At 41.3% G+C, this 24,909-nt stretch overlaps 3 protein-coding genes across 5 annotated transcripts in view; 2 read left to right on the forward strand and 1 right to left on the reverse strand.

Annotated features, from left to right (window-relative positions):
• LOC120560105 (ultraviolet-B receptor UVR8-like) overlaps positions 1–945 on the reverse strand; it is a 300,069-nt gene extending 299,124 nt beyond the window's left edge. The window contains exon 1 of the mRNA XM_039802276.1: positions 770–945. The gene's annotated coding sequence lies outside the window, so the exon portion shown is untranslated. The remainder of the gene's footprint in view (positions 1–769) is intronic.
• Positions 946–9,694: 8,749 nt separating this feature from the next.
• Positions 9,695–16,433, forward strand: LOC120561380 (arrestin domain-containing protein 3-like). 2 transcript variants are annotated; one of them, XM_039804475.1, is made up of 8 exons: positions 9,695–9,815; positions 10,705–11,528; positions 12,156–12,213; positions 12,372–12,519; positions 13,548–13,644; positions 13,977–14,233; positions 14,447–14,687; positions 14,757–16,433. In XM_039804475.1, the coding sequence occupies exons 2-8, from the start codon at positions 11,273–11,275 to the stop codon at positions 15,212–15,214; spliced, it is 1,515 nt and encodes a 504-aa protein (XP_039660409.1). In that variant the 5' UTR covers positions 9,695–9,815; positions 10,705–11,272; the 3' UTR covers positions 15,215–16,433. The 2 variants fall into 2 exon arrangements, with proteins under 2 accessions (XP_039660409.1, XP_039660408.1); XM_039804474.1 differs by having other exon boundaries at positions 14,447–16,433.
• A 333-nt stretch (positions 16,434–16,766) lies between these two features.
• On the forward strand, positions 16,767–24,354 carry LOC120560890 (arrestin domain-containing protein 3-like). 2 transcript variants are annotated; one of them, XM_039803780.1, is made up of 6 exons: positions 16,767–17,074; positions 19,859–19,916; positions 22,484–22,631; positions 23,340–23,436; positions 23,572–23,828; positions 24,055–24,354. In XM_039803780.1, exons 1-4 carry the CDS (start codon positions 16,819–16,821, stop codon positions 23,391–23,393), a joined length of 516 nt encoding a protein of 171 aa, XP_039659714.1. In that variant the 5' UTR covers positions 16,767–16,818; the 3' UTR covers positions 23,394–23,436; positions 23,572–23,828; positions 24,055–24,354. The 2 variants fall into 2 exon arrangements, 1 of the variants encoding a protein (XP_039659714.1); XR_005639530.1 differs by lacking the exon at positions 19,859–19,916 and having other exon boundaries at positions 16,780–17,074.
• The last annotated feature ends 555 nt before the right edge of the window (positions 24,355–24,909 follow it).

The following is a 24,909-nucleotide window of genomic DNA, read 5'->3' on the forward strand; positions in this document are numbered from 1 at the left end:
TGGCAGAGTTAAAAGAGTCTTGTATTTGATGGGGATTCTAATATTATAAATATCCTGAAGACTTTATAAGAGAAATCAAAGGCCACACCACAAATCTAGTCTTTCCACTTGGAGATGCTGCCCAAGACATATCCCTATATTTTACAGATTTTACAAAAAAAAAGGTGTATTGTTTTGCTTTCCGCAGAACTTAAAGTTTGTTTTTTGTACTGTTCATTCCATGTCGAGGCTATCTTCTGACTGTTTTCAATTTTACAGGCTAGGCCTCATTCTTAGAATGGGTATTATAAATAATAAAAATTAGCTGGAGTTGAAGACATATAATGTCATTTGAATCAGGCTTTACCAACAGAAACATGACACATAATAAGTAAAACAAAGCTGGTAAGAGAAATTATTCAGGAAAAAACATCTAAGAAATATTCAACTGACAAAGAGCACTCTTGGACTTAGCATTCTGTCTCAAGTTGTACTTTAAACAACAATAAGAAATTCACACTAGGAACACATTTATAATCCTTTACAGGCTACAATACCTTCCCATATTTTTAGCACCATAACATAATTTCTGGTCAAAAATTATTTATGTCTCTCCACTGAAGAGTTGACCTTGCCGCAATTACAAATATATCACCATAAAATAAAAGCCTATTAAATACTTATTGTGAAGACCAGTTTTGCTTTGTACCTTTGAATGCCCAACATACATAACATCAAAGAAAAGAAAGGCAGAAACACACTTAGCAGCACAACGTTACCAGGAACTAACCTGTGCCGATGCTAGGACTAGAACTTTTCATTTCACTGTCTTCTTATATCACGCTTCCTTTTCTCCGTTTATAACTTCTGTCGTTGGTCCATTTGTTTTCGCACATTGTTTGCATTTGGTTGTCTTGTGGCCCTGACTTCATTTCCGCCCAACCTCCCCTCATTGCATTCACCACATTGGCCGGGTAACTGTCTCCATAGCAACATCTGTTGACAGCCCACAGATGTTGATTATCATCTAAATTGGGGCAAATTTTGAAAGAGGTATTTAAGAAAGGCACTAACACACACACAGAGACATACACACAACATTATAATGGTAATTTCAGTATTACTGAACTGCACTTAAAACTTTAACCACAGACAGAGAACAGAAGATTGAGCTTGTGGACTCCTATAATGGTTGTCTGCCTATTTACTTTCCAATGTGCTTGTAAGTGATGAAGAGGTCACTTGAGCAGTCAAAAGCTGTCCAAATCCAGATTAGATACTAAATCTATACAGTAGGTGCTAATCATCATAGTATAGTTTTAACAACACTGAAGTTGGCATCCGATTCGCAGCTTCCAATTCGGCAGTTAAGGGGAAATTCAAGGGAAACTTGTAGACCACATTAGACCAGGTCCAGATCCAAAACCACTGTACCTAGACTTGTCAAATCTGGATTAAATTATCCTAGAGAGGCTAAAGATTCTTAAAAACACAGTTTCAGATTTGTGAAAACTTTATTATATTTGTTCAAATGCAATAAAGGGAGATTTTACTGTTTTTTTCATATGTAGACCACATTAGACCAGGTCCAGATCCAAAACTACTATACCTAGACTTGTCAAATCTGGTCTAAATTATCCTAGCGGCTAAAGATTCTTAAAAACATATATATCCATTACAGGAGGGTCTGGCAAAGCGAGACTGCCACTGTGGTACCACAGTCACTGTGTTGTACATAGGCATACTGTAAACTGATCCCCTGGCGGCACATGACAATTTCACTTCAATGTGCTTTAAATATGTAGGTTGAATGATTTAACCGAAACATCAAATGAAATGCTTTTAAAACTATTACACTCAATTTATATTTTATTTTAAAAGACCTGCAGTCTGTGTTTCATCTTCAATGAACGCACCTCCAGCTAAATTTTCCTCCAGTTTATAGTAGGTTTTTTTCATCATCTGAACGAAGTTTGTCAGATCAGTTTAGCCACCTACTATGAGCGTTCTCTTAATACATCCATGCTATGAGACAGTAAAATAATGAACACCAGCGATGCCATATATTTCTACAGAGACCAGTGAAGTCACTTTTCCGGTGAGGGCTGAGCGTGCTGCAGCCTCAAACTGAGCTTGACGACGTAGATGTGATGTGAGCAACCTGTGTGAAAGTGTGAAGTCTTCTGGTAGCTGTGCCAAGAGAAACCTCTATCATTCCGAATCTTGCAGAGACGGAGAGCGTAGGTATATGTAAGGAGATAACATAGGCACAGGCTAATTATTGCTAACTAAAATGCTAGTTAACATTAGTAATTAAACTTAAACAGCTCATGTAAGTCGAAACTGCCTGCGAGCTTCTCCTGACTATACGGTAATTTCTCACAATCGTTAGCCTATTGTTACAAAAACATCTGCTACCATAACGTGAGATACAAGGTAATTGAGCCTTTTATACATTGTCGTGTTTCTTTAGAAATAAACAATGGACAAAAAGAGTCTTTAAACGCTTCATATGTAAAGTTATTTGCTGTCAAAGTGATGCCAAAATGAATGGGATGCTAACAGTAGGTAATGGCTTGTTAGCCTAGAATCTCCCTATTGGAGGTACGCTTTCCGGATGCATGCTTACCCCCTGGGCTATGAGCCAGAGAATGTCTAATAAGGGGAGAACTTCCACTCTCTGGAAAAGTCCGGGTTGGTACAATGGGGCTAATAGGGAGTGAGATAGGGAGTGAACAGGCTCTCCATAGACAGGCTCTGCTATGAGCCTACACACTTCTTCTTCTTCTGACTTTCCGGCAGACTTGAAGCTTTGCGGCTATTTGCTGCCTCTCACAGGACAGTTAAAGTATCATTCGACACTATTGTCAAATTCAGTGGATTAGTTCTGATGCAGAGATATAATCCATGACAGCTTCCACTATCTCAAATTGATATTCAGGGGGATTTAGTAAGGATCTCAATGCCATGTTCTGTATTCCCATGTGACATAGCGCAGTGAACAACTGTTCTCTTTCATTTTTGTAATGAAGACAATCCAAAAGTAGGCCTACATGTTGAACAGTTTGTTTCTGTTTGCAGGTTCCACAAAGTCCATCGTCATGCTTGCCCATCTTTGCTAGATCCCATGCAAGTCCACAATGCCCGAGTCTCAGCTTTGTCATTATTACAGAGTGTCTTCTTTCTTTGCCCAAATAGCACTGGTCTGCCTGTACCCTATTTTCCCACTTCCTTTGCCACACTGCTGTAACATTTTTCTTAATGACGGCATTCAGATATCCAAACACATACCCTTAAATCAATGTCTCTTTTCTGTGCCATTTTAGCTGCCTGATCTGCTATCTCATTCCCATCTACCCCAACATGGGCAGGCACCCAAAGAAATCCCACCAATCCTCCAGCCTTCTCGATCTTATACCACAGAGCCATTACTTCCATAACAAGGTCTGGCCTGGCTCCCCAATTACTTCCTATCAGAGTTTTTAAAACTGAGGCCGAATCTGAACATATGACCGTTCTCCTTGGCAGCACTTCCTCCACCCACTGTAGTGCCCAAATTATAGCTATTAGCTCTGTTTTATAAACCGATACCCCCTCACACAGTCGTTTGAGCTGTACAATTTGAAGTTGAGGAATATAAAAAGCAAAGCCCAACTTCCCAGTTTGTGGATCTTGAGATCCATCTGTGTAATTATAGTTTTTTAAGATCAATTTATATTATTTTTTATATTTTTTGAACATACATAACAGACAAACAAAACTGAACAAGAACAACAACCAACCCGCCCCCCCCCCCTCCACCCTCTGCGGTCTCGAAGAAAACAAAAACAAACAAATAAACAAAAACAGAAATCACACCTTGCCTAGTCACTCTCCTCTACTTCCTGTGATGCTGAGGTCATTAGGACTGATACCTGTGCTGCTGCATTTTTCTATAGGTCTATAGTCGATGATTTGGCTTTGTTAATCCTTGCTGTAGAGAGCTCAAGCATAACTGTGTCCAGAAAATACGCAAACCACTGTTTTATACAAAGCGAGTGGGTTGATCCGGCTAGCCAAAGTCTCCCAAGTAGGTGTAATTTAGAGTCATCATTAAGTAACAAAACAATTGGGGTCAGTAGGAAGTCGACATCCTATCACATCAGATATTATTGATTAGTTTTATTCCAGAACTCATGCACCTGTTCACACTCCCAGACCATGTGCAGGAAAGTTCCAGTTTGTTCAGGTTGGCAGAACATGCAATAGGGAGTAGGAATGGCTTTAGAGACGTATCTCTTCTGAGGGGTCCAATAATTCCTATGGCATATGTTGAAGTGGATCTGCTGGTGATTTGGGTTCTTGGAACAGTGGGAAATGTCCCAAACTGTCTCCCAATTAATTACGTTCCCCTCAGGGCTCAGATCTCGCTCCCATTTCTTTACTATTGGGAGTTCTCCTATGGATACTTGCATCAGTTCAGCATAAAAAATTAAAGAGCAATGTGCATGTTGAATTCATAACCGGCCGGGACAAAACCCTCAACTAGTACCCAGTAGGCTCTCACCTGAGACCATTGTCGACGCATATGCAGGACGCAAAAAACGGTAATTGCTGTTGCACTAGTCTGGACATCTTACCGTGCCCATGTTGCAATAAAGGTTACCTAAATGTCATGTATATAAATTTGCTGTCAGCTTACTAATTGATTGCGCGTTTTGTGTAGATTTGGACTTTTATACGTTTTATTCCACTTTTGTTTAAACGGCGAAGTTTACCTCATTCACCTGTTTGGAGCTGACTGGTGAATGTGATGCGCATAGTATAGGCCTAGGCCTTGCTGGATACACCGTGACTCTGTTTGTGGATCTACTGATTGCTGTGGATTACTTTTTTTCATGTCATTGGATTACGGCAAAATACTGATCTTTTTTCTTAACGTGTCTTAACGTTTTATGGTGTGATTGCGCTTGGTTTCTGCATTTGGAGAGGCATCTCAAAACACTTTAGGTCCAACACTGATTGTTCACTGTTACATTTTAGTTGAATTTAAGTGTCGGGGAATTCCGCCACCGTCTGTTGTGCTCCAAAATAGCCGTGCCGCGATTGGATTTCATAGGGGCGAATTGTTAAATTGTTACAACGTAATTTCAAATCTGCGTTAAAGAATAAACATATGTTTATTTAGCATGTTGGTTTTGTCCATATGTGCATATGGTAGTGCATATGGTAATAGTGATAGATAGATGCGGAAGTTATTTTATCACAATTTTATCTCAAAATATCGTTTTATGGCGGTTACATATTCCTCCAGTTTTGAAAATCTAGTTGTTTATCATTAATATACACTATGCTGTATAGGGGTGTCCAACCCACACATTGCTCTTTAAGTGTATGTTGTGCCAAATTGGGGTGTTCAAATGCCACTTATTGGTGTAGCGTAGTTGCTCCTCCACCTGTTTAAAGTTGGTCAATGTGTTGGTGATAATAGGGCCATAGGCTAGCATACATTTTTTGGACACACACCTGTGAAGGCAAGGTCTTGCAGTCTTAGACTTCCAGTGAGGTTTTGTTCTATTTCTCTCCATGGGACTGTAGATGAGGGGTCCATCCACACTCTGAGGGCCCATAGCTGAAAGGCTCTGGTACACTTTAAGGTTAGGGAGGGCCAGGCCTCCCATGTTTGTTGTACGTTGCAGGGTAGAGTATTTTAGCCTGGGTTGTTAATTATTCCAAATATATTGCCGAATTACGGAATCAAGTTTCTTCCAGAAATGTATTGGTGGGGGTAAGGGGATCATTGTACTTAAGAAATTCACACGAGGAACTACGTTCATTTTAACCAATCCTGGAGCGTAGCGATGCCGGCAGCGCAGACCAATTGGCCAGATCCCTTTGAACACTACTTAGTATAGTTTCATCGTTGTCCTGGACAACTCGCTGTAGCCAAATATGTAATTTTGCTTTGGGTTGGTATTGTATCATCTGTGTAAATCTGAAGATATGTCTCCCAATGCTTACCCAGCCTTTGTTTAACCAACCCCGGATATACACTACTTTCAAGATGTTTTATATTTTCCAATATACTGAAGTCTATTTCTGGGATGGGCATTATCCATGGAGGTATAATTGCCCAGTACACATGCAGGGCCAAACCTGCCTCTCCTAGTACCAGTTTCTCCACCGTTTTGCTGATGTTAACAACAACAAAAATCACTCTTTCTTCCTTTCCCCTGATGCCCACTCCCAAGCATTATTCAGAACTGCTTTTGCTGGGTGCTCTTCTTTATATCCCCACAATTTAACAACATACTGCATCGCCAGTTTCTCTTGTCGAATTGACAATGGCATCTCCCCCATCTCAACCAGTAAAGCTGGGACTGGGGTTGTACAGGGCCCCACAACATAACCTCAGAGCCTTGGCCTATATTACATCCAGTTTTTTTAAGTGTGATTCAGCTGCTGTTCCATAACGTATACAGCCATAGTCTATTCTTGACCTTATCATTGCTCTGTAAATCATTAGTAGTGAATCCCTGTCAGCACCCCATGTACTACCTGAGAGGGAACGCATTACATTTATCACTTTCTCACACTTATTAAAAACATTATTGATCTGTTTTCCCCATGTTAGCATCTCATCTCAAGTGCACTCCTAAGAATTTGAAATCCTTAACCCTTTCAATTGCTTGTCCATACATAAATAAACCATTACATTAATTTTCTTCATACAAAATATTACATATTTTGATTTATCCAGTGAGATTTGAAATCCCCTCTTTTCACCCCAGCTAGTTACCTTGTTTAGGTCTACCTGCATTTGCTCAATTGTTTGTTTGATATTTCTGCCTCTTTTCCAGATGGCCCCGTCATCTGCAAACAGGGAAAGTCTGAAACTCGTCCCAATATCCTGAAAAATATCATTTATCATAACGTTGAATAGAATTGGACAAATTACACTTCCCTGGGGCGTTCCATTATCCACCCTTGTACCATCAGAAAAAGAATTTGCAACCCTGATTTGAATAATCCTGTTCTTCAAAAAATCTTATATCCAATTAAGCATTCGCCCTCCGATTCCAGCATCATAGAGCTTTATAACTAGCCCCTCTTTCCATAACATGTCATAGGCCTTTTCAATGTCAAGAACCACTGCCACTAGGGCTTCTTTATTTACCATGGCTTTCTTAATATCACTGTCAAGGGAAAGCCCAGCATCCATGGTACTTCTCCCTCCATGGAAGCCACTTTGTACAGGTGTAAACCATCTAACCTACTCTTATTTATACATTAATCTGCCTGTGACCATTCTTTCCATTATTTTACATAGCAGTGATGTAAGTGCAATAGTCCTAACCTACGAACTTCCACATCACTCTTCTTTTTCTGCTTCTTCTTCTTCTTCTTCTTTTGGGTTTTATGGCCGTTGGCATCCCATACGTTGCATTGCTTCCTCCTACTGGTATTAATCGTCACCTATTACTTTATTCCATTACAATTTTTTTTGTTAGACCGGGGTTTTTCAAAAATGTAAATATGTTACCTCCCATTTACGGTGACCCCACTTTCAAGCACATCTTTGAACCTATTACCACTGGTCCTAACGTATGTAGCCCTGCAAACATGACCCTTCTATCTTGTATGTATTTCCTGCATGAAATCAGGACATGCTCCACTGTCTCCTTTTCCTCTCTGTTTTCCTATTATAAAAAGTGTACTGTTCAATCTGCTGTGACTAATTCTTAATTTACTGATAATTACTTGCTCTTTTCAGTTAACCCCACTGTTTCTCACTCCTCCTACTTTATTTTGTATTGCATGTAAGTGTCTACCTTTTTCTGCACTATCCCAATATTGTTGCCACTGTTGGGATATTTCCCTCCATACGATGCTTTTCCCCTCTGACTTTGACAGGTTAATATTCATTTAATTTCCTTTCTTGACTGCCTCCTTTGCTAACTTATCCACTCTCTCATTTCCTGGAATTCCTGTATGTGCAGATACCCACATGCACACTACATTTTTACCGTGATTGGCGAACCTTGAATTAGTAAACAATATTTCATTCACTAAGTCTTGATGATTTCTGGTTGATGCTGCTTTGATACTTGATAGTGCTGACACTGAGTCGTTACAGATGAGTATTTAATGTGCTGTCACCTCTTCCACCCACTGTAATGCTAACAGAACTGCAAGTACCTCAACTGCGTATGCACTTAAATAATCTGATGTTCTCTTACTGACTCCAGTCTGGTAACTGGGAATCACCACTGCTGCCCCTGTCGCCCCTGTTAGAGGATCCTTTGATCCGTCAGTAAAAAGCTGTACATAATCACTGTCATTTCTATCCTTATAACTGTAGTATTCTCAGAATCAGAATCAGAAAGGGTTTTATTGCCAAGTACGTTTTTTAACACAGACAAGGAATTTGTTTTGGTGTTGTTGGTGCACATCACACATTCTCTAAATGGAATATTAAACAATATAAGTATAGGTATAAACAATATAAGTATTGATTACAAACAAGGTCAGCTGTTATATTTCTGTGCTTGATATTCAGGAGCTCAAGATCCACACAAGCACTACGCAGCATCCAGGCTGGCCTCAGGCCACAACACAGTTGGACAAAATTCAATTTCTTGGACTTTCATCTGCTCTGCTATGTTCTTGCCTATCCACCCAAACAGGGCATGAAGTTAACTTTTTTGACCACCAGACACTTTTTTTTTTGCCTCATAAAAGGTGAAAAAGAGGACTTGCTGTGTCACGATGATCCTGTCCTGTCCTATTCATGGTAGCCTACTCATGGACATTGCACACGTGCTGTAGTAGGGGGTCCAGCCTTGATAATACTGCATAGGGGTCCGGTGTTGGCTCGTTACACCACTGCATATAAGAGATGAGAGGACTGACAAAATCAGGAGTAGCCTACGCGCACCACAACAACAAAAAAACACTGGTGAATGTGGACCATAACACATGAGTTGTTGCAAAGAAGTTGCAACTTTTTTTGTATAGTTCTTAAAAAAAAAAAAAAAAAGGAAACTTGTTTTGGGGAGAATAATAATTAGTACTATTAATTAATTACTCTGGGCTGAGATTTTCTAGGAACCTTACCAAAAAGGCTCAGGATGATGATGTTGGTATACTATGAAAATGGCTGGTGGATTTAAGACATAAAATAATAATTTATTGAATGAATCAAATACGAACATATGTGTCAGTGGCTTGTTGATCTTTACATTGTTAGTTAATTTCCTATCCTGGGCTGGGACTCACATTCATACGGTTTCATATTGGACTTTAACTTATTATTGCACTTACAATTAAGTAGCTGTCCACAATTTAGGTCATCCTGTAGGTCTCATCTGCGTTTTTTCCTGCATCCACCGTGTGTGTGTGTGTGTGTGTGTGTGTGTGTGTGTGTGTGTGTGTGTGTGTGTGTGTGTGTGTGTGTGTGTGTGTGTGTGTGTGTGTGTGTGTGTGTGTGTGTGTGTGTGTGTGCGCGTCAGTCGCGGGGGAAACGGAGCAACAGGCCCGCCCGCTGCAGACAGCTGACAAGATGAAACAGCAGCAACGTTCAGAGACTTAAGAGTGAAAAATCGTTCCAGCGTACATTGATGTTACAATGTCTACATGTTGGCAGGACGGTCTGAAATGTTTTGCACGGTCGCTGTAATTCGCTGTACGTTTTGTTGGTAATGTGAGATGTTCGAGTCACACACATATGTCTTCATAACATAAACAAGGAAATGAATTTGACCCGTTCTCCCTGCCGCTTGGTCAGTTGCTGCGCGATATGGAGCCCCGGCTGTCAATCAATGTCTTCCAGTGATGCGGGCCCCTGATTGGACCAGGTGTCAGTACCCGATCCGTTCCACCTGCACAATCCGTTCTGCGCATGTGCAAGATGACACGTATGCCATGACGTAGGCGCAGATGATAATGCTGCGTTCATTCCACCACCACCTTGGAATAACGGCACCGCTTCCACCTGCACGATCCGTTCTGCGCATGCGCAAGATGTTCACACGCTAGCCTCCAGCTAACGTTAGTTAGCTAATAGCTAATTCGGCTGACCGCTAGGTGATTATAGCGGTAGCTAACGGTTAATTCGGCGGACCGCTAGGTGATTATAGCGGTCTGCCGTTAGCCTCCCCCGGGAAGCTAACGTTAGTTTAGCTAACGGTTAATTCGGCGGACCGCTAGGTGATTATAGCGGTCTGCCGTTAGCCTCCACCGGGAAGCTAACGTTAGTTTAGCTAACGGTTAATTTGGCTAACCGCTAGCTGATTGCAGCGGTCTGCCGTTAGCCTCCACAGTTAAGCTAACGTTAGTTTAGCTAACAGCTAATTCGGCTAACCGCTAGCTGAGACAGCATGTAAACTTTAAAAGACCCTCAAAATAAAACTTGAAAATAAACGTTAACATATATAACAGCTGTTAAGTCAGTTCTACTTTACTTGTGCTCATTTAAAATACAATCACTCAATACTTGTCTTTATTGTTATTACTGTAATGTCTTAATTTAGCTGTAGCCTGCTTTTCCCATTAAGTTTGACTTAACGTTATTTTAGACTGAATCTAGCTGCAGAAACAACGTAACCAGTGGGGCGGTGCCTGTTATTTCGAGGTGGCATGAACGCAGCATTATCATCTGCGCCTACGTCATAGCATACGTGTCATCTTGCACATGCGCAGAACGGATTGTGCAGGTGGAACAGATCGGGTACTGACCGACACCAGGCCCGTAAGCAACCGTGTACCCTGCTTACCGATAGTTAGGCATCTGAATCACTCAATTCTCATTGGCTACCCGCCAAAGTGGCAGGTAGATTGACAGTGTTACCCGCCAATTGCAAAATTCACCCGCATTTGGCGGGTGGGCGGGTGTTAATTTCATGCCTTGCACCCAAAACTTGTCTTTTGGGCTTTACCTCTTTCCCAGCAAGTCTCCGAGACCCGCTTAGTAGGATGCCATTCATCATGGCCCCTTAAGTTTATCCAGCAATTGGCCATCAGCTGTTTTCTACGGAGCCTCCCACATCACTATTCCTTCCTATGCACCATATATCCATGTGTTGCACAGGGTTGTCCGCACCTATCAGCCCACAGTCTCTCCTTTGTACACTAGATGGTAGTAGAGATCTTTGAGCAGACTATGGAAAGACTTTCTTATATAGGCGTGTCTTCACGACAGCCTGTGGTGGTCATGGATGTATTAAGGGAATTAAGGTGGTGGTCTTCTAGTTTTCCCACAGTTCAGATGGTAGACTGTTTATTCATTTAACCAGTACATTTTTCATTTACGACAATGCCTGCGATTCAAAGCTTAACGATGACTTACGACGCGCTGAATGAGTACGGGACGTTTTCAGAGGGAGACACTCTCACTGGAAAAGTAACGCTGGCCTTGTCAAAGGACACCACAGTTGAAAGCCTGTTTGTCAAAGCTAAAGGAGACGCTGATGTACGTTGGACGAAAAAGGTCGGCGATCGCAACCATACATACTCTGCACACAAGAGATATTTCAAGCTGAAGCAGTTTTTGATCCCCGAGAACTCTAATGGTAGGCTGTAGACTTCTTGTTAGAACTGTATGCATGCCTTAACGTTAACGGTATTCCTAACTTACATGGTGTAGGCATGGATGTAATAAGAGAAGGGTGTAGGCCTGCCATATTATTTCCTCCGGGTTTGTTCGTAATTGTTTTTTTTATTTTTATTCAAGCTTTATTGAAAGACATACAGCAGGAAACTTCTGTAGCTAGTCTACGTTTATAAACGGGCCAAGAGTGGCTGGTGAAATGTGAACAACATTCAGTGATGGTCATGGCACGATCAGTCAGTGATGTTAAAATTTGCATAGCTGTTACTTTAAAAATAGCAATACCATAATATAAAAAAAAGTCCTATTTTCAAAACTTGAATAAAAGTATGGCATAGTTGGTCGATTTGGAGTTAATTTTCACTTTAGTTTGTAGTCTATTCCATAACAGCAGAGTGGCTAAATTGCAGCTCTCACATTATGAACATAATATACAATACTGTAATATAGTACAGTGGAATAGAAGTATTAAATGCAATACTTACACAGTATTAAGTGTTAGTGTTACTTTCCACCACTGCAATATAGTAACGTTAGCTAGTAATGGCAGTAGACCACTAGAATAACCCCAAAATCGTTTTCCTTTTAGAAACTCTAGTTCCCCAAGGAACCCATGTCTATAAATTCAGCTTTACCATACCACCAGGGTAAGTACAGACAGTCCTACCATGACATAATGTTTGCACTTTCAAAATGTACTTGATTTTCACAAACGGGACGAAATAGCTTACTCCTGCACATCCTATTAATTGATGTTAACTCCATTCAGATTACATAAAATGTATCTGCTGGTTCTCCATTACAGAAGCAGCCCTTCATCTTTCAAGGGGAGTCATGGAAAGATTGTCTACAAGCTGGAAGCCAAGCTGTCCAGGAGCTGGAGGCTTAACCGTACAGTAGAAACGGACATACATTTTGTCTCCAAGGCCTTTCCAAACCTTCATTCTCTGGTGGTGTGTAAAATATTGAAACATATGATACACAATTTGACCAAAGATTTAAAGGGTCATGCAGTGATACCAACTCCTGGTCCCGGGGACCTTAGCATCTTGCTCTGCTCTATAACTGAAACACTTAAAGGACCAGTGTGTAGGATTTTTGGGGGATCTACTGGCAGGAATGGAATATAATATTCATAATTAGGTTTTCATTAGTGTATAATCACCAGAAACTAACAATTGTGTTTTCGTTAATTAAGAATGAGCCCTTTATATCTACATAAGGAGTGGGTCCTCTTCCACAGAGCTTGCCGTGTTGCAACGCCATATTTCTACAGTAACCCAGAATGGACAAACAAACACTGGCTCTAGAGAGTGCCTTTCGCATTTTTTACGTTACCTGAAGGCCACCGTAGGTTCTTCTACATGCTTGGAAAGGGAGGGTGAGGGAAGCGGTATTCATCAGTTGGTTGCAATCTGCAACCTCACCGCTATAGAGAGGCAAAGTCCTTTCCCTCCCAGTGGACCACCACAGGACCTTATTTCGGAAAAAATATGTACAGTATACGACTGTGAAAATGCGTGATTAGAAACACTACTCGCCCCAGAGTCACATAAGTGACGTCTCACTGAAGCTACGATGCCCGTGTGTTTCGTACCGGGATGTAATGACATCTATTGGTGCGACACGAGGTATGTAGTTCACTGAACGGTTTCACAGAAAACTAAGTAGTACTACGACAAAACCTACGACAAACTGTGACTGTCTTCACTTGCAAAATTATCTTTAAAATTGACACACAAAATACATGCAATTCAAATGGGACAAAAGTATTTGTCTCGTACGCTACCATACATATTTTGTACAAAATAAGGCCCCATGGGGTCCACCGGAAGGGGTGAGACTTGACTTCCACTAAATCCTACACACTAAATCCTACACACTAAATCCTACACACTGGTCCTTTTAACTCATGCACTCTATTGTCCTAATAATGGAGGAGGATCAAAAGTAATTGTTTTCCCTGTTTATTGCATTCTAGTCACGTCAAGTTGGTTCAACAAAGAAAGACATGGGGCTTTTCTCAAAAGGACATGCACACATGGATGTCATTGTTGACAGGAAAGCCTATGCCCAAGGTAGTAAAATTCCTCTTAAAACACTGTGGTCACGGAAGGAGATCTACTGAAAACCATTTTTGTTAGTGATGGTTGTCACAGCCATGCAAAATAGCAATATCACTTATTACTTTGGCCAACAAGGAGACATTTTGACATGTCATTGCAGGAGAAGCACTTATATAACATTAATAACCGCTGCATTCATCAGTGTTGATGGAACATGAGTAAATTGTGCTTCACAGGCATAATAAAACTGCCTTTTATATAATACACACTCTGGAGCGCACTGCATTGTCCTATGTGGCACTTGAATTAGAATAAATTAAAATGTTTTTTTTTTCCCCTCATAGGTGAAACAATGGTGATTGTTGCAAAAATCGACAACTCCTCATCCAGTGAGATGATACCCAAATTCAGTTTAATCAAGGATGTGGTGTACCGTGCCAATGGCCATACCAAGCATGAGAGCAGCGTTATCCAGAAATTGGTAGACAACTGTATTAAATCCCGAACACAGAGGGATGTCAGGTGTGCAATCAAGATTCCTCGTGATCAGACGCCAACAATCCAGAATTGTGATATTATCTCAGTGGAATACCATTTAAAGGTATGCAATGGTGTAACTGTATATTTATGGTAAAGCATAGTAAGCTATATCCGTTGACATAGACATTTCTGAACAGATTTTGTAAAACCGATGACCCTGAATACTGTTAAAAGTTTTCCAAATTCATTGTGACTGTCAGATGTTCTCTTGCTATTATATTTTAAAAGTAGAGCATAATGTGCTAATTAGGCGGTCATATTTCTTTTTTCTCAGGCGTATCTGGACATCAGCTTTGCTTTCGATCCAGAGGTCATTTTCCCAGTGGTCATTATTCCACAAGACTTATCTCCTGGCCCTCGGCCTGGTGTGCCTATGGGTCCCTATCCAGCTGGGGCTATTGGGGGCCCGAGTGTAAGCGACTTCCCTCCCCCTGCGGTGTCTATGGGTCCCTATCCAGCTGGGGCTATTGGGGGCCCGAGTGTCAGCCACTTCCCTCCCCCTGCGGTGTCTATGGGTCCCTATCCAGCTGGGGCTATTGGGGGCCCGAGTGTCAGCCACTTCCCTCCCCCTGCGGTGTCTATGGGTCCTTATCCTGTATCCCTACACTCAGGCAGTTATGGATACCCAGGAGCCCAAATGTCCTCGGCACCACCACGAGTGCACCCAGATAACCCACCGGCGTATCCTGGTACACCAGGTGTCTACCCTGCACAGCCGGCACACATTAATGGGGGCTACAATAACCCAGTGCCACCGCTGGCTGCTCTGTATGGATCTCCATTTTCTTCTTCATCATCATCTTCTGTGCTTCACCCGCCGCCTACTGCCCCAACATTTCAACCACCCCCACCTGCCCCAGAGCTCCACCCATCCCGTCCTCCTCCTCAACCCTTCAACACATCCCCAACTGCTCCGACATACACCCTGCTGCCTTCTGCACCAATGATGAACACCGACTTCCTGTCTCAATCGGATGAAGCTCCTCCAGCATATTCACTCCTTTTCCCATCTTCTGCTACTGACAAATCTGTTGCAAAATAATAGAACGTATGCATTGCTTAATGACTAAATCAGTTCATGAATTATGATGTCAAATTCTAATGCTTAGGATAGTTTGGAATGTGAAATACATTCACCTATATTGTGTCTTTAACACTTTATTAGTGTTGTTGAATTAAAAGTCTAAATTTGAAATATGAATGGCACTATTGCCATATTTACTCTTTGTATGTAAACAGTTGCATACGAAAATAGGACTTTTGCATTGTATGTGATGGCTGTTTTCTGGTCAGTTCAGGTTGCTAGTTGGCTTTGTCTAGCTGCTAACCTAATCACTCAAACCTTAATCATCAGGATACACTGTGTGGCCCATGTTTTGTAGCAAAAGGCTTGTTGAGGCAGTTTTCATGTCTGTCTTGGACTATGGTGATGTGATTTATAGACCTGCATCATCTTCAGCTCTTAAATCTTTGGACTCAGTCTATCACTCCACCTTGAGACTCATAACCGGTCATGTCTATGGTAAACATCATTGTATTTTTTATTTTTTTATATATTTAAATATGAAAATGGTATCTGGTATCTCTTTATCGATAAGGCTTGAATTGGAAAACTGCCATCTTACCTTACAGAACTTCTCTGTTACTCAGAGGGACATTATCAGACTCGCTCTGCTAACTGGCTTTTACTTCATGTTCCACGAGCTCGGTCTGAACTTGTAAACACTGCTTTTAGTTTCAGTGCACATGACTCCTGGAACAAATTACAAAAAACACTTTCTTAAAATCAACTCAGTTGTGCCTCTTGGACAATCTAGAAATCTGGTTTCAAACCTTCAAACTTATTCTTATAACTGCTTTACATAATTGTATTTTCTTTTGCATCCCTATTATCCTAATGTATTTATTAAATTTCCAATTCTGTCCTTCTGTATTTCTTATGATTGTACTTTCTGTGTTGTTGTTCTGTATTTGTCTTTGTGCTCTGACTGAATTGCACGTGCCTTGTTCAACTCAAGTGCCTAGACGGATCATTTATAAAGTGTTATAGTTTATACCTGCCCTCTCTACCTCACTCTTTTGCTTGGAGACTTATTAAAAGAAAATAGACATGTGACTTCATTTTTTATTAAAGTCAACTAAGAGGCTAATTATACATTTATTTTTATTTTTCACCAGTAACGCCAGACAACTACTTCTATTTAATTACACAGTACTGTTTTCTCTGATTTGTAAATTTAAATAAAGAACTGCCAGTGAAAGTGTCTCTGTGAAACTTTCAGTGAGTGTGAGCTATTTGTTATAATGTTGCATGTTTGCATTTCTAGGCCACATGGTAGCACAGCGCTTATCTCATCCTGTTGACATGTTTCTTTATTTTGTCTATTAATTATTTGAAATTCCACTTATACCAGTTAAATAGCGTATTAATTATCACTTTGCAATTAGTACAATGCACAATACACTTAATAAGATCCCTTAAGTTAAATTGTATATAGGCTACTTAAATTGTAAAACGGTTAAACTGTCCGACATGAAGCTTTTTTGTGACCTTAGGCTTCGGTCGAAGCCACGTCCAGTTGCAGAGCCAGACAGTACCGTTGGTAAGTTTGGGAAACAGAGCGTGTTTTGGCTGATATACCTAAAATGTCTCCGATTAAGGACTTATGTCTGGCTTGTGAAGCTATCAACGAAGAAGCAACTTTTTCTGAAGGAGACACTGTCGCAGGCACACTCACTTTCACTTTGAAGAAAGAAACCAAAGTGAAGAGTGTGATGGTGAAAGCCAAAGGGGACGCGAACGTATCCTGGTCAGAAGGCAGCGGAGACGACCGGAGATCTTACACCGACCACAGGAGATACTTTAAACTAAAAGAGTACTTAGTTGCAGAAAATTCCGAAGGTAGGTCAAATAAATGTGTCGGCTTGTGATATTCTCGTTCGTCTAAACAACAGTTTATCTTTATTGTTTTTTAAGTTATGGGCGTTAGTTTGATGGGCGTGGCCTAATTTATGCCGTTAATAGCCTTGTACATTGTGTACCATATGTAGGCTACTATTAGAGGGGTGATAGAATGATTATATAGGGTATTTCACACTGTTCCTTTGGTCTCCTAATGGGGTATGTAACATTGGTTGGGCTGAAAATGGCCTGGTTGATATTTTATTGGCCCTTATGCATCCCTGTGTTTTGGCCCTATTTGTAACAAGAGCTTTTCTTCCAAATATGGTATGCTCATGAATATTTAGATGAGCTGCGCACTGATTGGTTGAGCGAATTGCCATACGCACATATTAGAGACGCGCGCTGATTGGTTGAGCGAATCGCCATACACACATTAGAGACGTGCGCTGATTGGTTGAGCGAATCCCCAATACACACACATTAGAGACGACAGAATCTCATATTTCAGACACTGCAATGTTTCGTTACCAAATTCACTTCTGAGACTTTTGCGAGAAATCAACTATATAAAGCTCAAATATGGGCCGTTTTATGAAAATTTATGGCTAATTGCAAATTTGGTAAGACGTGTCGGACTTTAGGAGCTCCACACAGTCTGAAGAGAAAGCGGCAGCCTGCTGGGCTCCATACCCAGGGCAAAGTCACCCTTTGTGGATACTGCACTACCGGGGCACTGCGGCCGACTGCCAGCATAACTATAATATATTTACGGTTTGAATTTCGTCACGCCACTTATATAACATCAACCCCAATGTCTTATAAAGCTAACTGTTGTGTCCGACTTGATTTTAAGGCATTTTTATGAACGGAAGCGTCTTGTTAGGACGAACAGCTAGCTAGCTATATGTCCCATTCAAAACAATGGGAAACGATTGCAGTTGGCCAGCTACACTTTCGGCATAACTATAGTATATTTACCGTTTGAATTTCATCACGCCACTTATATAACATCTACCCCAATGTCTTATAAAGCTAACCGTTGTGTCCGATTTGATTTTAAGGCATTTTTATGAAGGCGAGGGGTCTTGTTAGGACGAGCAGTTAGCTAGCTATATGTCCCATTCAAAACAATGGGAAACGATTGCAGCTAGCTAGCTACACTTTCGGCATAACTATATTTACAGTTTGAATTTCGTCACGCCACTTATATAACATCTACCCCAGTGTCTTATAAAGCTAACCGTTGTGTCCAATTTGATTTTAAGGCATTTTTATGAACGCGAGGTGTCTTGTTAGGACGAGCAGCTGCTAGCTATATGTCCCATTCAACACAATGGAGAAATATCGCAGCTAGCTAGCTACACTTTCGGCATAACTATAATATATTTACAGTTTGAATTTCGTCACAACACTTATATCACAGCTACCCCAAGGTCTTACAAAGCTAACCGTTGTGTCCGATTTGAATTTAAGGTATTTTTATGAACTGATGGGTCTTATTAGGAGGAGCAGCAAGCTAGCTATGTGTCCCATTGAATACAATGGGAAATGATTGTGGCTAGCTGGTTACACTTTCAGCATAACTATAGTATATTTACAGTTAGAATTTCGTCACGGCATGAATATTACAGGTTCCCCAAGGTCTTACAAAGCTTAGCTAACACTTCAATTTCACTTCAATTCAATTTAATGCATTTTTGTGAATGTCAGAGGTCTCGTTAGGAGGAGGCTAGCTAGCTCTCATTGATGGACTCCAGCTCACCGCGGGCTCTATCAATGAGACTCGCGGACAAGAGGCGTTTATTTAAATAACTCAACACACACATCCATTATAAGATTAACTGGAACCTGCGGGCTGCGGTAAGAGATTGCGGGCGTAACAAGCTCGCTGACCGCGCTCTCAGTCACTTACCGGCCGGCCGGTAGCAGGAAGAGGGGAGGGAGAACAGCGAGCTGCAGGTCCTGGAGCTCTGTCAGGGCAGCGGCGTTTGGTAGTCCAGTCACCCAGAAAAGGGTGAGTGTGCGCGGGTATTGAGCACCGGTCCGCCGGCCGAGCTCAATCCAGCTCACAGCAGGCCGGTGTCTGTGACGGAGGACAGGCAGGGCGGTGATGTAGCAACCCAGGCAGCACCGGCCGCTGAACTCTGACACACAGTTGGACAAAATTTGCAATTAGCCATCCATTTTCGTAAAACAGCCCATATTTGAGCTTTACATAGTTGATTTCTCGCATAAATAAGTTTCAGAAGTGAATTTTGTAATGGAATAGCAGAGATCTGCGTGACCTATTCAGAAGACTACCTGATCTCAGGTCAGTTGTGTAGCCTATGTAAATCTTGGGGCGTAACTGTTCTCTTAATACACCCATGGGCGTGATAAAGTTACAGGTCTTGGGAGGTTGACGTCAACTTCCAGCTTTGTTGAGATTTGCCCGTTTTCAGCGCCAGTTTCAAAATATGAGATTTTGGGGTGTCAATGGGATTTTGAGCTTCTATGTATGTCCTATTTACCCACCGAACTTTCGTTATTCAACTATGACAGAGTAAAATCGGTTTTGCATTCTAGCACCCCTTTAAAGAATATATTTTTGGGGCATTTTTAGGCCTTTATTTCTATAGAATAGCTTAGAGTTGAGGAAGTTCGCAACATGTACACAATGAGCACAATGTACAATGTACTTTACTCAGTTTCACAAAGTACATGAAACTGAGTCAATAGAGGCTCTGTCATTTATGAGGACTTTACATGAAGTATTAATCAATCTCTCTTCTCCTTTTGCAGGCAGTGTTCTTCCCCAAGGAGTCCATTGCTTTAAGTTCAGGTTTCAAATTCCACAGGGGTACGTGTGTATTTCTATAGCACAAGGGACTGTTCGTTTTTTATTAAAAGGCTACCGGAGGAGTTTTGGGATCTTTAGTCAAAATAGACTTGACCCTCCCTTCGCCAGCAATACATTTTTCTATGACCCTCCAAAATGATTGGGAAAAGAGGCATGACCCTCCCCAACAATTTATTGATGCCTTCTGTAATGGTTTGCGCTTGACAAAGATGTACAGATAGCCACTGTTACAATATTGACATACATGACTTAACCTCTGCTTTCTCATCTTACACATCACACTCCACCAAGATGGTGGCCATTTCAGTAGATTTACCATAAGTCAAAAATGAACTGCAGTTTTATCAGTGTGTTTTATCAGTGTGTCAGTGTGTTCAATGAGTTTACAACATGTCAGAGGTTCTTCAGAGCTCATTAAAAACTGTAAAAACTGATAACAGAAAACAGTTCTTGAGTGACAGATGTGTGCCTGTGTTTGGAAAATTAAATCTGGTCAGGATAAACAATATGTACTGTATGTACTAATTCTCTTGTGTTTTAAAGGTCCCATGGCTTGAAAATGTCACTTTATGAGTTTTTTTAACAATGACTACGTTTACAAGCTGTCAATTTTTGGGTTATGGTCGGGTTAAGGTCACTATTCGGGTTTATGAAACATTCGGAATAACCCGTTTACATGCGTGAGCAGAGAGAGTTACTTCTGTATATATGGAATTTGTAATCAATTGGCAATATCCCGACGTAAACGGCGATGCATGGTTAGCGTCTGGACGTACGGACAAACCCTGCTTCACGTAACTTACTCGCGTCACCTTCTTATAAATCTCACTATCTCGGTACTTTCTGCCGTTAACAAAAGACATTATATTCATGGTTTTCACCACACTAATAAAGAAATTGGTTTCCTCCGCGCTCCAAAAGTGTGGTGCTGTGCTGCGTCTCGCCATGTTTACCTCTACTTCTTGTTTACTTCGGTATCTGCGCGCAGGTTTTCTGGCGCATACAAGAAGTTCCTCCTTGGTCTTTCCTCTGGAAAAATCTGGAATCTTCTCCTTATGAAGTCATAAGGAGCAAGGTTACCTCCCCTTTCTCTGCTTTGCCCGCCCAGAGAATTTGGCCCGCCGATGAGAAAGACAGAGACGTCATGGCTTGAAAACAAGCAAAGCATGGCAGTTGGTCAAGGCCACACCCCACCCTCCACCTTCTTTCTCCTCCTCAATAGCATTTAAAGCTACAGACACAGAAATGGCACATCCTAAGTAGCTAAAGCTCATTTTGGGACTGGCTCTATTGGCTTTAATTCTGTACCAAGGCTGAATTTCAGGAAAGAGACTTCAGATACAGTATTAGGGGACCACTAAGGTCTATATAAAAGCGTGGTGGGAGTGGTCTCGGCTCACACGGTTGGTCTCATCAGCAAGTAGGGTGTCAATTCGGAAGTTTTTCGATTTCTCCATGACGGCTTCACTCAGGAGGACTGCAGAGTCTCAAAAAGACAAACGTGTTTTGCTTGGCGGGTGCGTGCCTGTGCCGTGCGTCAGCTCGCAGACAGCGGAGCCTCCTTCAGTCACAAACTCATATGTTCTCATATTTTTTCATAAAAGGCTCAGGCTGGAAGGATCAGCACAAATTATACGTTTATGTTTCTGGAGTGAAACTCTTAAGGCCGTTTTATAGTCGTGCGTAGAATCGACGGCGTACCCCCGCAGACCCCTCTGCATCTATGCCGGACCCTATGCCGTAGCCTGACGTGCACCTCTCCAAAAATGCAACTACACGTCCACTCATTTTCTGGTTCTCCTCCATAAACAACATTAAATCAAAGAGAGGGTCAACTTTTCCTGCTAAAGATTTCCCACCGTGGTCAGAAAGCACAGGGGAGACACATTGTTTCTCTCACTATGCCTCCAGAGTCAAAACTTGCTCCAAAGACAATTGCTACTTTCTCACTCGCTCTATCACCCACTCCCCCCCCACACACACACATGCCGGCTCGAGGCACACATCATTGCACAAGTAAACAAAGAGTTTCGTGATTGACCCTCCGGAAACCACACACCCCCTAGCGTTCTGGTGGTGAAATGCACCGCGATGCAAAGAAACACGTTCAACCCCGACGCAGAACTCCGAAAGGGTCACAACGCCATAGGAGCAATGGCGTAGCTACGGCGTGGAGTTTGCGCACAACCGTAAAACGGCCTTTAGGTTTTTGTGCTTCCAGCTAGTGGGCCGTATTTTCGTCCTCAGCTCGTTGTGATCCATTTTGTGAATGCACATTCACAAGAGCTTAGCGATGGGGGGCAGAGACTGAGAGCTACATGGAAAAATATGGACAAAAACAAGCTACTTTGAAATTTTGCGTTTTAGTTTTATGAATACAAAAGTTGGGTGAACCCTCCCCCCCCAGACTAAAAAATGTTGGGTGACCCTCCCCTCAACAAAGAATAAAAAGACATGACCCTCCCCTATATTCCTCCAGTGGTCCATTCGATAAATACCGAACGGTCCCTAAGTACTCTGTGTCATTGTTTGCTTTTACAAATAAGTGCATTTGTTGTGTTTTACAGAGATATGCCATCATCCTTCAAGGGGTTTCATGGAAGGATTGTCTACATGCTTGAAGCCAAGGTGTCCAGGGGCTGGCTGAGGCGTTCTCGAGTACAAACAGAGTTCAATTTTGTTTCAAAGTCCTTTCCACACCTTGGCCATGTAATGGTAAATGGGACACTACAATATGATACATGAATTTGATACACTATTTCCACTTTCCAAATGAACTTAAATATGTTATGATTTGTGCAGCACTTAGAGGAGTTGAGGTAAAGTCTGGCATGGTGAAAATGTTAACATTACAGCAGTGTACTATAGTATGGAAGAAGCAGGCAGCAGGACCTTTTGTAAGCTGAGAGTCTCTATGATGTGATCACGTGTAATATGTTGAGCAAACACACGCAAACCACAAACCAGTTTGAGTATAAAGATAAATGGGTCGATTTGCTGTAGTTATTCCAGTGTGAAGTAATTGGTAGTTTGCAAAGCAATGCTTTCAAAGTAGCTTCCCCAACACTGAATGTGGCCCAGTAGAGAATCAGATAAGATAGACTTTTATTGTCCTGAAGGAAATTTGTCTTGGACAAATAAACAATATCTGCTGTTTAAAGAAATTCAACACAACATAGTGCATACATACATACACAAACTACATAGACTGCAATCAAGAGAGAGCATATAGTAACTCCATTTTAAACCTTTTCAGGGACCAATCATTTTGCGACATTAAAAAGTTCACTTTTTATGATGTTAACCTGGAAAAGCATGCCTTAATTCAAAGGTTGACAGCAAGCAACTTTTCTCTTGAACTTTGAATTTCAGCCATACGAGTTGCCGTATTTATATGAAATGTTTGTTTTGATTTTGTTCTAGTGTCCCCAGTCTGGTTCAGTGGCTAAAGAAATCGGGGTTTTCTCCAAAGAATAGGTCCAACTGTCTGCTACCGTCAACACAAAGGTTTGCTCTCCAGGTAAAGTCCTCCCAGCTTACTACATGCTTACACATATAGTACATGTATGTATGTGTAATGTAGCCTATAATATTGTGTGGTAACATTGTTCTATAAAAATGTGTATAATAAGATCTTCTGATTTGTTTTTGATAGGTGACACTGTATCTGTTGATGCCAAGATTTGCAACTCTTCTTCCAAAAAAGTGAAGCCCAAATTCAGTTTACAGCAGGAAACAGTGTACCGCGCCAGTGGCTCCACCAATTCTAGTGACCAAACTCTATGCAAAATAGTTGGAGAGACTATCGCACTGAACTCAGAGGAAACTGTCTCCTGCCAATTGAAGATTCCTGCCGATGCCATTCCCACACTCCATCATTGTGAAATCATCTCAGTTGACCATTACCTCAAGGTATGTAATTAAGTAATTGTAACACGGACAATTCTTGTTTTCACACACTTCAATAATCATTAATACAACAACATAACAGCACAACAGCTTATATACAATTACAGTATAAAATGCTTTATTACCATTTACAGTGTATTAACTGAAAATTGACAGCACGATCAAATTAACTGATTCTAATCATCTGTGATGTAGACAGATTTTACTTCTTCATGTTTCTGTTTCTTAGGTGTATTTGGACATCAGTTTTGCCACTGACCCAGAGGTGGTGTTTCCACTGGTCATCGTTCCTTCCAGCTTTGCCCACCCTTACCCTGGTGAGGCTGTGGGGCCTTACCCAGCTGGGGCCCCAAGTTACAGCGACTTCCCTCCCCCTGCTTTCCCTATTGGTCCTCATCCTGTACCTGCAGGTCCAGGTGCTTATGGTTACCCAGCAACGGATCACACTCAAAATGGTATTTTGTATTCATGAAACAGCAAAATTTCAAAGTGGCTCATTTGGTGCATATTTTTCAATGTAGCTCTTAGTCTCGGCCCCCACTACCAGATGGGTCTGACCCATGAGTTTGCTGGGGGGCAGGGGGAGCTGCCCCCCTGGTGGCTTAAACGGATAATTGCATTGTTTAAAAAATGAGTGGAATATAATTACGTCTGGCAAGATCAGATATTTTATAAATATCTTAAATAACACAAACAACTAAATGGTGGTAGGTAATACATCGGATTTCATATACTGCTTTAGTAAAAAAAAAAATTCCTGGCTGACAATGCAAGCAGCAGGACGTAAAAAACGAAATGGCTGTTGCTAGTCTGGACATCTTACCGTGCCAAGGTTGCAACAAATGTTTCCTAAATGGCACATTTGATGTCAGCTTACTAATTGATTGCGGGTTTTGTGTAGATTTGGACTTTTATACGTTTATTCCACTCTCGGTAAGACTGGGTCAGAGCACACAAGCTGAGCTTCAAAAAGAACACAAGTCAATTAAGAGGCTAATTATACATTTATTTTTATTTTTACCAGTAACACCAGACAACTAGGCTACTTCTATTTAATTACTCAGTTGAACTGAGGGGAAGCTGT

This window comes from Perca fluviatilis, chromosome 6, assembly GCF_010015445.1.
Source record: "Perca fluviatilis chromosome 6, GENO_Pfluv_1.0, whole genome shotgun sequence".
Lineage (NCBI taxonomy): Eukaryota > Metazoa > Chordata > Actinopteri > Perciformes > Percidae > Perca > Perca fluviatilis.

What these genes read in the sequence shown, in the direction of transcription:
- LOC120560890 (XM_039803780.1), top strand. Translation starts at nt 16,819, where the DNA reads ATGTCTCCGATTAAGGACTTATGTCTGGCTTGTGAAGCTATCAACGAA. An exon ending in AGTTGCAGAAAATTCCGAAG is followed by an intron (nt 17,075 to 19,858) that starts GTAGGTCAAATA and finishes CTCCTTTTGCAG; the next exon opens with GCAGTGTTCTTCCCCAAGGA. An exon ending in CACACCTTGGCCATGTAATG is followed by an intron (nt 22,632 to 23,339) that starts GTAAATGGGACA and finishes ATTTTGTTCTAG; the next exon opens with TGTCCCCAGTCTGGTTCAGT.
- LOC120561380 (XM_039804474.1), top strand. Translation starts at nt 11,273, where the DNA reads ATGCCTGCGATTCAAAGCTTAACGATGACTTACGACGCGCTGAATGAG. An exon ending in AGCTTTACCATACCACCAGG is followed by an intron (nt 12,214 to 12,371) that starts GTAAGTACAGAC and finishes TCTCCATTACAG; the next exon opens with AAGCAGCCCTTCATCTTTCA. An exon ending in CAGGAAAGCCTATGCCCAAG is followed by an intron (nt 13,645 to 13,976) that starts GTAGTAAAATTC and finishes TTCCCCTCATAG; the next exon opens with GTGAAACAATGGTGATTGTT.